This window comes from Hemiscyllium ocellatum, chromosome 20 (genome assembly GCF_020745735.1).
Source record: "Hemiscyllium ocellatum isolate sHemOce1 chromosome 20, sHemOce1.pat.X.cur, whole genome shotgun sequence".
NCBI classification, from domain to species: domain Eukaryota; kingdom Metazoa; phylum Chordata; class Chondrichthyes; order Orectolobiformes; family Hemiscylliidae; genus Hemiscyllium; species Hemiscyllium ocellatum.
Genome location: NC_083420.1, coordinates 36,590,465 through 36,605,315, shown reverse-complemented (window position 1 = coordinate 36,605,315; position 14,851 = coordinate 36,590,465). Strand labels below are relative to the sequence as shown.

General features: G+C 40.7%; 1 protein-coding gene across 8 annotated transcripts in view; it reads left to right on the top strand.

Moving 5' to 3' along the window:
- The window catches only part of LOC132825456 (trinucleotide repeat-containing gene 6A protein-like), a 190,518-nt gene that overhangs the window by 126,678 nt on the left and 48,989 nt on the right, over positions 1-14,851 (top strand). For all 8 annotated transcript variants that reach the window (XM_060840748.1, XM_060840747.1, XM_060840741.1 and 5 more), the window contains one exon: positions 286-3,015. In XM_060840748.1, the coding sequence (XP_060696731.1) occupies positions 286-3,015 (2,730 nt within the window). The remainder of the gene's footprint in view (positions 1-285; positions 3,016-14,851) is intronic.

Sequence of the window (14,851 nt, the reverse complement as noted above, 5' to 3'; positions counted from 1 at the left end):
GAATTTATAAAAGCATGTTTCGTGCAAGAGGTCCGTTGCCTCAATCTGAGAATTCCAAAGCTACTAACTTGGTAGCATATGAGTATGTGTGTTCTGGTGGATGTGCTGTGAGCGGTTTGCTGATTGTCAAGCAAAGGAATTGAAATTGCTTTCGGCACGTTTCCGCTAAATTAAGTATCAATGTGACTTTAAGAATGTGTTTGAAAGATTGATCCAGTGATAGTTTGACTCTTTGCTATTGCTAAATGATAAAATATAAACTTGAGATTCCTGTTTCTCTTACAGATTTAAACCACAGTGGTTTGGGATCGCATTATGAAAACTCTCACTGGGGACCTGTCTCTACCAATGGTGACTCTTCTACAAATTGGGATAAAGTTATTGTAGACGGGTCTAACAAAGAGGCCTGGCCTTCAATCACTGGCAGTGACCCAGAGTTGGCTTCAGAATGTATGGACGTTGACTCTGCTTCAAGCTCTGGGTCAGAGAAGAACCTCAATATCATGGCTTCGGGGAGCACGGATGATGATAGCAACAGAACAGGCAATGGAAATGGATCTTCAAGTCAGTTTGTGGTTGGAAATGTCGGCAATAATGTAGGAAATGGAAGTATTAATGGGCCTTGGGGTGGATCTCGAGGCCCTTTGTCAAGCACATGTCAGGGTTCATCAGAAAATGTAGATGGCAAACCAGAAAGTGACCATGGTAAACTGAATGCTTGGGGCAGCATAGGTTCCACATCAACTGCCAACCTAGGTGGCTGGCCTGTTTTAGAAAACGATGGAAATGCTGTGCAAGGACCTATGCCTGGTAGCAATTCTGGCAACAATGTTCAACGTAGCACTGTAGGTCAAATGCTAAATAATCAGAGTGTTAATATGGAATTGTCGATTCATGGTTCTTGGGAAGGAATGCAGGATAATGCAGGTGCAGAAGTTAATGGTACAAGGAACATTTCATTCAGTGGACAACCTCAAAACCTTAACACTGAAATGAATGGACCAAATAACACTACTAACCCTTTGACCTCTAGCTTACCAAACTCTACTAGTTCGATGCAGACAAATGAACTGCCTAAACTTACAGGGCCTGGGGCCTGGGGTGTACCCTTAGGAATGAGCACAGTAAACCCATCTCAGCTTCAGGCCACTTCAATTACAAATGGCACTTCCGTTTCTAAACCAGGCAATGGAGGAATTAGCGAAGGAATGAACAGTGGGTCTAATGGTACGACTTGGGGTACATCTGGCACTAACTACCCTGGAGAAAAATGTCCAGGCTCAAACAGCAATTTGGGACAAACTTGTGGTGACACTGTGAATGCAACTCTAGCACAATCTGCTGTCAATGGATCTGGGAGTACTGCCTACAGAAGTAATGGTGGAAGCAATAGAGGGGGAGTTGCTTGGGAATCTGGTGTGGTCAACACCCATAATATTGCTTGGGGGGCAGGGAACAATACAGGCTCCGGAGGGGCTAGAAGAGTCTGGGGAAACTCAGCACCAAATGCAAACACTGGCACTAATGTCTCAAATGGGGAATGGAGCAAACTGCCTAATAATCAGCATTCCAATAATGTTCTAAATGGAAATTGTAACAGGAAGGGAACAAATGGATGGAAGAATCTAGATGATGCTCTTTGTGGTCAAAATCAGAATACTGTGTGTCAGCAAAATGAACAGAACAATGTGTGGGTTAGAACTCCATCAACGTCTGGTACAGCAGACAGTGAAGGAAGCACAGAGAGCACAGGGAGTCGTCATGATAGAATGAGTGTAGGAAGTGGTGATGGCACTGGCAGACGTGGTGAAAAAAGGAAACCTGACCAACCTGGAATGGTCCAAAGTATTCTGAGTAGAACTGACTTGGATCCACGTGTCCTTTCCAATACAGGTTGGGGGCAGACTCCAATCAAACAAAACACTGCCTGGGATATTGAACCTTCAGCAAAGAGTGAGAGAAAAACTGACAATGGAACAGAAGCTTGGGGAGGTTGTGTTGCTCAAACTTCTAACTCAGGGGGGTGGGGGGATGGGCCTGGCCCTGTCAGTAATGATACCTCATCAGTATCTGGATGGGGCGATCCAAAGCCTGCTACAGTCTCTTGCAACACAGGATGGGGAGACACCAAAGGCTCAAGCAGCCAAGGGGGTTGGGAGGATAATTCTGCTGCTACAGAATTACTCTTGGTTAAGAGTAATCAAACATGGGGAGGAAGTAAAGAAGAGAAGTCAGCTACATGGAATGATGCACAAAAGGTCAAGCAAGGATGGGTTGATGGGCAGAAATCAAACCAAGGTTGGGGAATTTCTGGAGCTGACGGATGGGGAGAAAATTCAAGGAACGGCCAATGGGGGGATTCCCAGAAGAGTAGTTCAGCCACTTGGGACAATGATGGCGATAGATCTGGGTGGAATGAATCTGGAAGATCAAGCACAGGCCGAAGCACTTGGGCAAGTAGCAACAATTCAAACCCCAACAGTACTTCAGGCTGGGGTGATCCGGCCAAGGCTGCTCAGTCCCCGGGGTGGGGCGAACCAGCTAAAGCTGCTCAGCCCCAGGGCTGGGGAGAGCCAACCAAGGCTGCTCAGCCCCAGGGCTGGGGGGAGCCCACCAAACCGAATAGCTCTGCAGACTGGACTAAGCCACAGGACAGTAATGGCTCTTGGGGAGCTGTACCTCCTCCTAATAAATCCTCTGGCTCTGGTTGGCTCAATGGCCCAATGCCAGCCCCATCAAAAGAGGAAGAACCTACAGGCTGGGAGGAACCTTCACCAGAGTCTATTCGCCGCAAAATGGAAATCGATGATGGCACCGCTGCCTGGGGAGACCCGAGCAAGTATAACTATAAGGGTGTGAATATGTGGAACAAAAACACACACAGCAGTGGCAACAACTCTGAGCAGCCGGCACAGGTCCAGCCCCCGCCAGCACCGCAGCAGACCCCGCCACAACAGTTGCCACAGCAAATGCCACCACCAAGTGCCATGCAAAACAAAGAGAACGGTGGCTCTGGTAAGTTTAACACTGATTCACACCTTCAATGTGAGAAACGGGTGAAATTTGAGTTTCTGATATATCCTGCTCTTTGCAGTGTATTTGCAAATCTTAATGAGAAACTGAACTTTAATCAGTTGCAGTACCTCTACCTGTGTATCTATGTGTTTATTTATTAATTTCTGGCCACACTCTTGGATTTAGTAGTCAAAAAATGTTCAACAGTAATGTGTACATTTGCTAACAGGGTGGATTCTGTTTGTCTGGTTATTTTATATGAAAGTTTTGAAATTCAATCAGCCTCTTAAAAACTGCATTAGGATTTTGAAATTTCCATCCTCTACAGGAACTAATTATTTGAATGTAGATGAACTTTATAAAATGAGTGGGATAGCAAATATCCTTATTGGATGTAAGGACAGAGTTTAATTTTCATTGTCTGCTACTTCCCTTTCTTAAAGCTATAATATGTACAAGTATGACCAGATGGTCTATTTCTGAAAATTTGTCACTGGTAAATTAGGTGGATTTATTCATTCAAGCATGCAGTCCGATGCATCAGATACTAATATGTTCATTTTACTACCATTTCTGTTGAGAGTATGTTATTTCAATGTACCTGCATAGTTCTCTATCGGAACCAGTAACATATAGAACAGTAGATGATGATCTGCTGAGGCAAAGTTTGAACACTTGTGGGTCAAATTAAAAGGCAGAGCTTCAGAAGTAGAGTCTGGATTGTGAGTTGAGTCTCGTGCCAATTGGCACAGAGTCAGGCAGATAGACAACTTAATGTGCAGCTGGGAAGAAAAGGTTATGATTCACGGGATACTGATGCCTGTACTTGGGTGTTCTTACTAGCTGTTCTGTTAGGGTGGACTTAACTATACTGAGACTAATGTCCTGTGACAGTTCATATAGTTTGGCCCATGGATAGGGCTTATACTAAAGAGATGAAGGATGATTTAGAAATGCAAAGGAAATAATTGAAGCAATCCAGGAGTGCAGCAACTTGGAGACAAATTGAGTGAAATAGCATCCATGACTGAGGTCTATTTTCTGCTGTTATTACTTTGTTCTTGTGCTTGGTCATTCATCTCTTACTTTTCTGCACCTGGTCCCTTAATCTAGTCCATTTTGTTAACATATGATTAGATTTATAGTGAATGTTGTTTGTCACTGATGGGTGACCTGCACACTAACATTTAATGTGAAGTGGCATGAAATGTTCAGGATATCATGAAAATAGAATTTTTGCACTATTTGTATTGTTAAGTTGGAACTACTCTTGTATCTGAGATGTTACCTATATGTTTACAAGCATCTCACTGCTGCCCGTCTTCCATTACGATTTAAGACTGCGGAAAAGGCATCATGTTAATCTTGCTATATTAATCATGCCTATGTAACTTGATTTTGTGTCTCCATTTGTATTTGGGTTTCATGTCTGCTTCTGACTTGAGCTATCTTTTTTTTTCCTCCCCATTTTTCCTTTTCTCTGTATTCCCCTTGACACACATTCTCCTGCTGCAATGCTTTTTTTGTCCCCCGTTTCTCTTCTCTCAAGTACTCCATCTTTCCTGTCCCAACCCTTCACACTCCAACTTTGCTCATGTAAAAAAAAGCACTCTGACCTTGGTATTGGTATTGCCTCCAGCTCTGAACTCTCCACTCTATGCCTCTCCAGTTATAGACTCTTATGCATTTGAATTTAATTGTGTTAAATCTGTTGATAGTACTTTTAGCTGCCTAGGCTGTAATCTCTGGAGTTCCTTTGTTAAACCTTTCTATTTCTCAAGCTTTCCATTTATTTCCCCTACTTGAAGACAAAACTGACCAAGTTTTTTGTCATATGTTCTAATACTTAGTTTTGTAGTTGTTAGTTTTTATAATGCTTCCATTAAGCATCTTGAGACATTTTCTGTGTTAAACCGTATAATTACCAATTGTCTAATTATGGCGAATCATAGTTTAATAGGCAAAAACATTGCGTAATGTAGCTATTGATAATGGGTCAATTTCAGCCCAAGATAAATGGTACTATTTATGATAGGTTTCCAGTTGATGTGGTGTGGTAATTATTATAATGTCAAAGACTGATTGTGGTTAGGCCTTCAAGTGAGCATGGGATGAGAGTAAGCCACTTAGCTCTTCAAACTACTCTGACATTCACAAAATCATGACTAATCTGATTTTAGTCTCAACTCCACATTACTGTATGCCTACAATAATCTTTCACGCCTTGATAATCAAGAATCTGTCAATCTCAGCCTGAAAAAAAAGTCAATATTTTGTATTTGCTGCCTTTTGCGGGAGGGAATTCCGACGAGACTCAACCCTCTGAGAGACCTTTTGTTTCACATCTGTGTCTTAAATGGGCGACTTCTTATTAAACTATTATCTGGTCTAAATTTTTTCACAAAAAGAAACATTTCCACATGTGCCTGGTTAAGTTCCCTCAGGGTCATCTTTGTTTCAATCAAGTCAGCTCTGGCTCTTCTAAACTCGAAAATAAAGGCTGGGCCTTTCCTCATAAGACATCCTTTCATTCCAAGTATTAGTGTAGTAAACCGCATCTGATTGGTCTTCAACGCATTAGCATCCTTCTGTAAATATAATGACTACTGTACACAGTACTCCAAATGTGGTCTCAACAATGCCATATATAACTGAAGCATAAACTCCTTACTCTCGAGTACAATTCCTCTCTCAATGAAACACAACATTCTCTTAGCATTCCTGATTATTTGCTGTGCCTGCACACTAGCCACCTGTGATTTAATATACTTCCAGCTCTCTCTGCCTCTCAGAGCTCTTCAATTTTCACCATTTTGTTCATGTTCCTTTTTAATTATTTGTCAACATGGACAATTTCACACTGTCCCACATTATGCCCCATTTGCCAGATTTATGCCCACTCTCTGAATCTATCCATATCCCTTTGTAGGCTCCTTACGTCCTCTTCACTACATGCTTTCCTATCTAACTTTGTAACATTAGCAAATTTAGTGACCATACCTTCGGTCCCTTCATCCAAATTGATTATATAAATTTTAGTTGAGGCCCCAACATGGCATCATAAGGCACACCACTCATGGCATCTTTGCCAACCTGAAAGATATTCTTCTTTTCTTACTTGGTTTCTTGTTAACCAGTCTTCTATCCATGCCACATGTGATCCCAGTGTCATAAACTTTTAACTTCCAGAGCAACCTTTTAATGAGGCACCTTATCAAGTGCCTTTTGGAAATCGACTGGTTCTCCTGTATCCACAGCAAAAGTTATTTCTTCAAAGAATTCCAATAAATCATAAACATGATCCCTCCTTGACAAAACCATAATGGCTCTGCCTTGGACTTATCCATGTGCCCAATTATAACATGTTTAATGATAATTGCTATCATTTTTCCCATAGATGTTAAGCTAACTGGCCTGTAGCTTCCAGCTTTCTGCATTTCCCTTTTTGGATAAGAGTTATATGAGCTATTTTCAAATCTGTATGAACGAATATAACAAATGTTTATAAAAAAAATTAAAACCAACATGTCAGTGATCTCACTAGCAGCTTTTCTTAAGACCCTTGGGTGAAACCCATCAGTTTTTCAACTTGCAGTTCTAGCAGTTTACTCCAGTATTATTTCTGTCAATTGTAATTTTCCCTCCCTTTCAATCTGAACTATTTCTGGGATGTTACTTGTATCCTCCCTGGTGAAGACCGATGCAAGACATCTGTTCAATGTGTTTGTCGTCTCATTCCTATTTTTCTGTCGGACTAGTACTGATCTTATTAACTTTTCTAATTTAAATATCTGAAGAAACTTTTCCTATCCTTTTTGAGCATTTTTGGTAAATGTTCTTTTTAATTTTTCACTAATTTTTCCCTCATTAACCTTTTAGTAAACCTTCGCTGTTTTTAACATTCTGTTCAATCTTCTGACCTGCCGACTAAGTTTATACAAGATGATTTATTTTGAGCTTTTTCAATTAACAATGCAAAGCAGATCCAACCTTTAATTTTTCTTATTTATTGATGTGTATCTGTGCTTTCTGGAATATCCTGTTAACTGTTTGTTGATGCATCTCAATTAACCAATCCTTTAACCTAAATTGCCAGAAGACTTGCTAGCTCTGCTTCTGTACCCTCCCAATTGCCTTGGTTACATTCAAAATAGTTATCTTGGACCCACCCTTTTTCCCTTGAGCTACAGATTGTTCTGGTATAACGTGATTGTTGCATTCCTCTGCAGTCACGCTATAGAAAATCGTGCTGTAGAAGCCGACTAATATCCATTCAGTAGAAAGTTTGCATTTCCAAACAAAGTCCACAAATCAAGTGACTTATAGTGAATTCACGTTGACGACACATATGCTACACCAGAATAACCTGCATATGTAAAGTTTACTCATAATATAGTTACTGCTATCCAAAAACACTTTCATGATGTTGTCTGTTACTAATCCTTGTAGATGAAAGCCAGGTCTAATATAGCCTACTCTCTGGTGCTATAACATGATACTCAAAGAAATTGTCCTGAAAACATTCAACAAATTCTTCATCTGGAGTACCTTTTCCCAGTCTACGTAAAGTTTAAAATATCACATGATAATTCTTTGGACAAGCTCCCATGACTACTTCCTTGATACCTGTCCTATCATGTGATTAGTGTTAGGAGACCTGTACATAACTCCCATAAGTGACCTGTTGCCTTTGTTGTTCCTCATCTCTAATCAGATTGCTTTTAAATCCAAAAATAAAATCTGCCAAAAACTGCAGATGCTGGAAATCTGAAACAAAGAGAGGTCTGGAGAAACCTAGCAGGTCAGGCAGCATCCTTTCACCAACAAGGATTAGTTGCTGACATCACAGTGAAAGAACTTTTAGATTAGATTAGATTACTTAGTGTGGAAACAGGCCCTTTGGCCCAACAAGTCCACGGTGAAGCGCAACCCACCCAGACCCATTCCCCTACATTTACCCCTTTACTTAACACTACGGGCAATTTAACATGGCCAATTCACCTAACCTGCACATTTTTGGATTGTGGGAGGAAACTGGTGCACCCGGAGGAAACCCATGCAGACACTGGGAGAATGTGCAAACTCCACACACACCGTCGCCAGAGGCAGGAATGGCACTGTGAGGCGGCAGTGCTGCACCATGCTTTTGGATAGCAGCAACCATATTGAGTGAATTTTACATATGCAGTTTGTTCTGGTGAGAGTGGAAGAGTTAATGTTCCAAGCCTAATATGACTTTGCTGCAGGAAGACATTTGTCCCATTCTATCATTGTTTATCATTTCCAGCATTCATTCCTTTCTCTACTGTATTTTTTCCTCCAATTTTGATTTACCCCAGCTTCCCAAATTTGAGCTCTTGACCCATTTTTAGTTTAAAAGATGCTCTACTTTGGTAATTACGTGGTATTCAAGCATTCCAGTCCCAATACAGTTCAGGTGAATATAATCAAAAGTAAGGTCACCATAAGTCTTAACGAGTTTTGAGAAGATTTGTAGCTCAGGTTGAGGTTTTGGGTGTAGGTTTGCTTGCTGAGCTGGAAGGTTCATTTCCAGATGTTTCATTGCTCTACTAGGTAACATCTTCTTTGGTCTCGGGCAACGCACTGCTGAAAATTCCTGCTTTCTATTTATATGTTTGGGTTTCTTTGGGTTGGCTTCGCCTGAGGCCCACTGAAGATGTTAGCTAGTAGGGTAACAAAACATCTGGAAATGAACCTCCAAGCTCAGCGAACAAACCTACATCCAGCACCATAGTCTTATTAGTTTATAGGGCTCCTCTCTCATTAGAGTGAGGAGATTGGGTTTACCTGAAGGTCACCACACCTCAGGTGAAGGGAGAGGTTAAGAAGGAGAGTCCTTCATGTTAACTTCAGGTAGAATTTAACTATGTTGTTGGCATCACTCTGCATTCCAAACCAGCCATCCAGCCAACTGAGCTATCTGCCCTCCACAAGTAGAACCACTGCACATAAAGAACTGTGGCTGTTTCTTCGAATTGCAGTTTGTGGAAGCTTGAATTGTGATTCGTGGCGATGACAAACCATGAGTTCACTTCTAAGATATTAATGTGAATGATTCTTATCTATATTAATGAGAGATTTTATTTTGGAAATTTCCCAAGGTCCTTCTGATTCACAAACTTGTGCTTCAGGTGTTAAGTGTTTCGGTGTTCAGTTATGAAGAAGAGTCATGCCAGATTCAGCATTAACTCTGTTTCTCCCTCCCCATGAATGCTGCCAGTACTGAATTTCTCCAGATTTTCTTTGATTTCTAGTACCCACAGTATTTTGCTGTTTAGTGTTTCAAATTGCGACTGCTTGAGGCAAAATTAGATGAGCACAAATACCTCAGACGAGTGTGGGACTGGAGGAGATACGGCAAGGTTTGAAAAGATGGCAGTTTATGCTTGTGGAGAATCTTCTTCATAATGTGGGGGGGGGGGTGGAGAGGAGATGTGTGAGGAGTAAATCAGTTGGCAGTGTCACAGGCTTGCAATGCAGTATGATGTCAACAGCATGAGTTCAGTGGTGCCATATTTGCATTTAAAATACTAGTCTTTGCCCCAGTCTTCACTGTTTCAAACTGGATACAAAATATTTGTTTGCAGTTGCTGTTTTCTAACCAAGGAGCCCTTACTCTGAGGTTATTAATCTTGTCACATTGCATAAGACTGAGTCTAATATAACCTTCTGTCTAGTCAATTGCAGAATATGCTGTTGTAAAAACTATCTTGAAAGCTTTCTATCAATTCTTCTTTCAGCTCCTGCTACCAATTTGATTTTTCCAGTTTATATGTAGATTAAAATCATCCATGATTATTGACTCCATTTACACAAGCACTCAAAATTTCGTTTATACTGTACCTTGTCCCACATTATGGTTATTGTTGGGGGCTAATGAACCACTCCCACCCATTACTTTTTTCTCCTAATATTTCTCCTCTCTATCCAAACTGATTCTGTCCTGATCTGAACTGAGTAAAAAATGAGGTCTGCAGATGCTGGAGATCACAGCTGCAAATGTGTTGCTGGTCAAAGCACAGCAGGTTAGGCAGCATCTCAGGAAAATAGAGGTCATCTTTAACTATTGTACAATTGTCATCCTTGATTAACAGGCCTAGCCCTTCACTTTTCCTAGGGACCTATTCTTAAGAGTCCCATGCCCTTCAGCATTCAGGATTCAGTTATTTCCATCTTGCTGCCACAGTTCTGTACTGGGCAACAGGTATATGTAGTTATGTTTGCATATCAAGGCTAGATCTTGGGGAAACACTGATACTGAGGCAGGGGAAAGCAAGAGAAGCCATTGCAGGTGGTACTTAGGCTAACACTACTGAGCAATCTGTTTTTGAGTGTGTTTTAATCCCCATTCTATGTTGAGTAGTTTATGTTTTGTTTACGTAGTTTGTTATACTGATGTGGCCAACTATGTGTTCAATTTGGTTCTGAGATTCATACCCCATTTCTTGGCACCAAAACCACTACCCTCGAACTCTGCAACACAATCCACACTTGAACTTTTTTTAACTGACCTTTCCCAGTGCTGTCTTCAGTATCCTAAATGTCACTTTATGTAAATTTCAGCTTAACCAAGTATTTTTACCAATCATCATCTATTCTTACAAGCCTCCAATTGAAATCCATTCTGAATAAAGAATTCAGACTTTATTTGCCTTCATTTACAAATCCCTGTGTGACCTTGCTCCATTTTATCTCTGCGGTCTCCTCCAACCATGCATATTAGAAAAATCCTTTGACCCACACTTCCTTCTGTCCTTCCACTTTTGGCCTGACGTTCTAAACCATATCTATATCTTTGCTTATTGAATTATTTCAAACAGAAGGTATTTAGCCCATCTAATCTCTGCTGGCCCTCCAAGTGCTGCGGCATACCTGCTCTTTGTCTGGAGCCCTACAAATTTTTTTTCTTCAACGTGATATCTTTTGAAGTTTTATGACTTTTTAAACTGGTGTCATCATCCTTTTAAACTACAAGAAATGTAGTTTTCTCCTCCCTGACTTGTTTTTGCCATTCTTCTATGCTTTAAGGAGAGCAGCTACGTATTTTCTCGTCGTCAAATGCTCTCGCGCTTCCTTCAAAATAAAGCTGAATCCACTACATAACTCTCCCTGACTGTTCCTTAGTTTCATTGAAGTGCTGAGGAATTGTGTTCTGAATTGGATTATTTGTTTTCAGGACCCAAAAGCATGGATTCTTGTCACTTTCCCCATTTTTAAAGGTGTATTAAGTTGGTGTTCTCTGTAGTTACATTGCCAATATGATTAGCATTACAACTAGGGAAATAGGTTTTTTAATTTGTGGCATCTGAGCATCGCTGGCTGACCAGCATTTAGTGCCCAAGCCTAGTTGCCGTTCAGAAGATGGTGGTAAATTGTCATCTTGAACCATGCAGTATACCTGGAAGTAGTTGGTATCACACTCCAGACTAACAGATGATCCTGTTCATAATATCAAAAGATTTTGTACGCTTTACATTTCAAATCTAAATTCAGTTGTCAGCTTTGCATGAACTAATTCTGTTGCATGAAACCAATCATTTAATAACAAATGATACAAATCTCATTTCAGTGATTTTTTTTTTCCTTTTCCAAGCGAATGCATCTCAGTGATTTAATGAGCTATAAATTGAAACCTCTTAGTATGTAAGTACCCTTGTTGCATTCAAGCCACATATCACTTTCTTGAGGTGGTTAACTCAGTCACCACAATCCCAAATGCCATATGTTTTACAATGTAAGTAGAAGGTCTGTATGGAAATAGAGATAGACGAAGAGGAGCTTGCTGGCAAGTATCTTCAATAAATTTCCCCAGCCTGACAGGCTATATTTTAATCGCTCAGTGGTTAGCACCAGGGTCCCAGGTTCGATTCCAGCCTCGGGTGACTGTCTTTGCGGAGTTTGCACATTCTCCCTGTGTCTGCATGGGTTTGCTCTGATTTCCTCCCACAGTCCAAAGATGTGCAGGTTAGGTGAATTGGCCATGCTAAATTACCCCATAGTCTTAGGCCAATTAGTCAGAGGGAAATGGGTCTGGGTGGGTTACTCTTTGGAGGGTCGGTGTGGATTGGTTGGGCTGAAGGGCCTGTTTCCACACTGGAGGAAATCTAATCTAAAAAAGACAGACTGAGGATGCACCCTGTCCTAAGATATAGTGGTAGTGTCCCTTCCTCTGACCAAAAGGTTTTTGTTCAAGTCCACCTGATCTAGGTGTGTCATAACGTGTCTGAACAGGTGATTTAAAAATATCTGCAACTTGTCCCAAATTGTGGTGATATAGAATGCGTAATGTGCAAATATTTAAGGTCTTTAAAATTACGCAAATTTGAATACATAGAGAACTGACTTCATAAACCAGAAGATTATGTGTGCATAATGCAAACGCTCCCAATGTAAACAAAATATTTTAGGGACTAGACTAGCAGGGTGCCTTAGTGCCATTGGAACACAGAATGAGGACCAGTCGATAAACCTGCATTTCATGCAACTTTCAGTTTCACTTCTTGGAAGCTGTGGAGTGTGAAACTAATATGAACAGAACACCACCATAAAGGAAAAAAAAGAGAATGGATTAGGGAATTTATACCACTGTTGGTAAATAGCTTGAACCAAGTATACGGCAAGACCGTTTTCGCCCAAGACTTTAAAATATGCATATAAATGCCTTTCTTCACAAAAATTACTCATCCCATGGGTGTATTAATGTGAGCCAACCACCTTGGACAGTAATAGTAAGCAATAGAACAGTAGTGGCAGATACTGTACAGATATAGAGGTTGGGAACATTATAAAAGCTGATGCTGCAAAAGCTTATTTACCTCATTCATCTGAACTCAACTGCTCCTCGGATGCTACCTGACCTGCTGTGCTTTTCCAGCACCACTAATCTAGACTATAAACCTCAAAAACACTGGTCTCACTTAGGTTATCAGAGCTGAATATTAGACACAATTTCTTGCCATACTTCAAAACAGCCTCCCCTTGAAGTGATTTGGTGACAATAGCAGCAAGACAATGCAGTAAGCTGCTTTAGTCACTCCTGCTCATGCTTCTGCTGCTTTCATAGATTGTCTTTTGAGCTGTTAGGGCAGGGAATGGGAGTCTGATTGGCAGAGCTGGAGCAGTCAGCCTTGATTGGGAGTGGGTGGGGGAGGTCTGTAATTGGAGGAACAGCAGTTTGTTCTCTCTGTCTCTGTCTCTTTCTCTGGCGCTCTCGCTCGCTCTGGCGCTCTCGCTCGCTCTGGCGCGCTCGCTCGCTCTGGCGCGCTCGCTCTCTGTCTCTACTTGATTTTCTTTCATTTGTAGTTTTTTGGTAGACTTTTGCCATTCTTTAAGTCTAAAATGCCTGTTTTGGATCCACTGTGTTTATCTTCGAGCTGAATGTGAAGTTCGTCATGTTATGATATCACTTGCCTACTGATCTTTGACTTTAATGGCATTAATTAATCTTGTCTCATTGCACAATGCCAGGTCTAATATAGCCTGCTCACTAGATAGTTCTAGAATGTATTGCATTAGAAACTTAAAAATGCCCTCAGTGAACACATGCTCCAGGCTACCTTTGCCATTTTGGTTTGTTTAATCGGTGCAAAGATTAATATTACCAATGATTATTGCAGTACCTTTCTTAAAAGTCTTTGTCATTTCTTGATTTATGCACTGTTCTGCAGTGTAACCATTGTTGCGGACTTACAAATACTCAGGAATGACTTCCTTTGTAATTCCTTAACTCCACTAAAACTGCTTCTGCATCTTGGCCTCCTGAACCATTAGTGAGCTCATTACTGATCTCAACTTTTATTAACAGAGCTACCTCCACTCACTTGCCTTTTTCCATTTTGTTTTGTGCTATCAAATCCTGTCTTTACAGATGCTATGAGCAATCATGTAAAGAGATTTTAATTCTATCTTTTCACCCTTTTTGATTCCCTACTCTGACCTTTGTTTGCTGAAGTACTCTAATGTTTATGCACCTTAAGCTTTTCTTACTCTGATTATTACCTGTTTGTCTACCCTCTACTATTGCCTTATTTCTTATACAGTGAGAGGTAATTACTCATGCAAAAAGTGGAGTGGAAGAGCATCAGAGAGAGAATACAATGCTGGGTATTTTGAAAGAAAGGGAGGCATAAATTTTAAAAGTAAAACTGGTGAAGTTGTGGTGTGAAGTATCACGGAAGGAAGAAGCCAAGGGATCCTTGGTGAAGCTCAAGAACAACATCGTTTATTGTTATTGTTGAAGTGCTATTGAATGGTAGCACCTGGGTCTATTCAGCCATGGTATTATCACTCAGCTGTCTCCAGGGAAGCACAGGTGTTCAGTTGCAGACTGACTTTACAAAGAATTCAGGTTTACTCATCTAGGAAGTGACTGGTAGTGTTAGATGTGCCTTGGGTAGATAGTTCCAAGTGGAAAAGAATTTAGACTTCTTGAAATTTGCACAGTAATAAGGATGTTAGCAAGTAAAATGTCAAGATATATATACTTCTGTTATTTTGTGACAAACCCAATGTCTGCTGCACTTTTAAATCTCTTTCACCTGCCCACTGGGCCTTTAGTCAATAGCTAATGTACAAATTTAGCTGGCTGCCAAGTTAACATTCTACCTTAGGGAAATAATACCACCTAGAGGATCCATTCAGATTGCAAGTAATGCTTCCTGTTAAGAGTCGACATGCGAAGGACATTCACTGGCCTCCTCACGGGCATAGTAAAGACTTTACAGTTTAAATTACAGTTGTCTTCTATGCTTGTTATAAGTTTATAAGTTTAATTGGCTGGTTATATAGTACAGTTGACACTTGAATCTTTGATTCA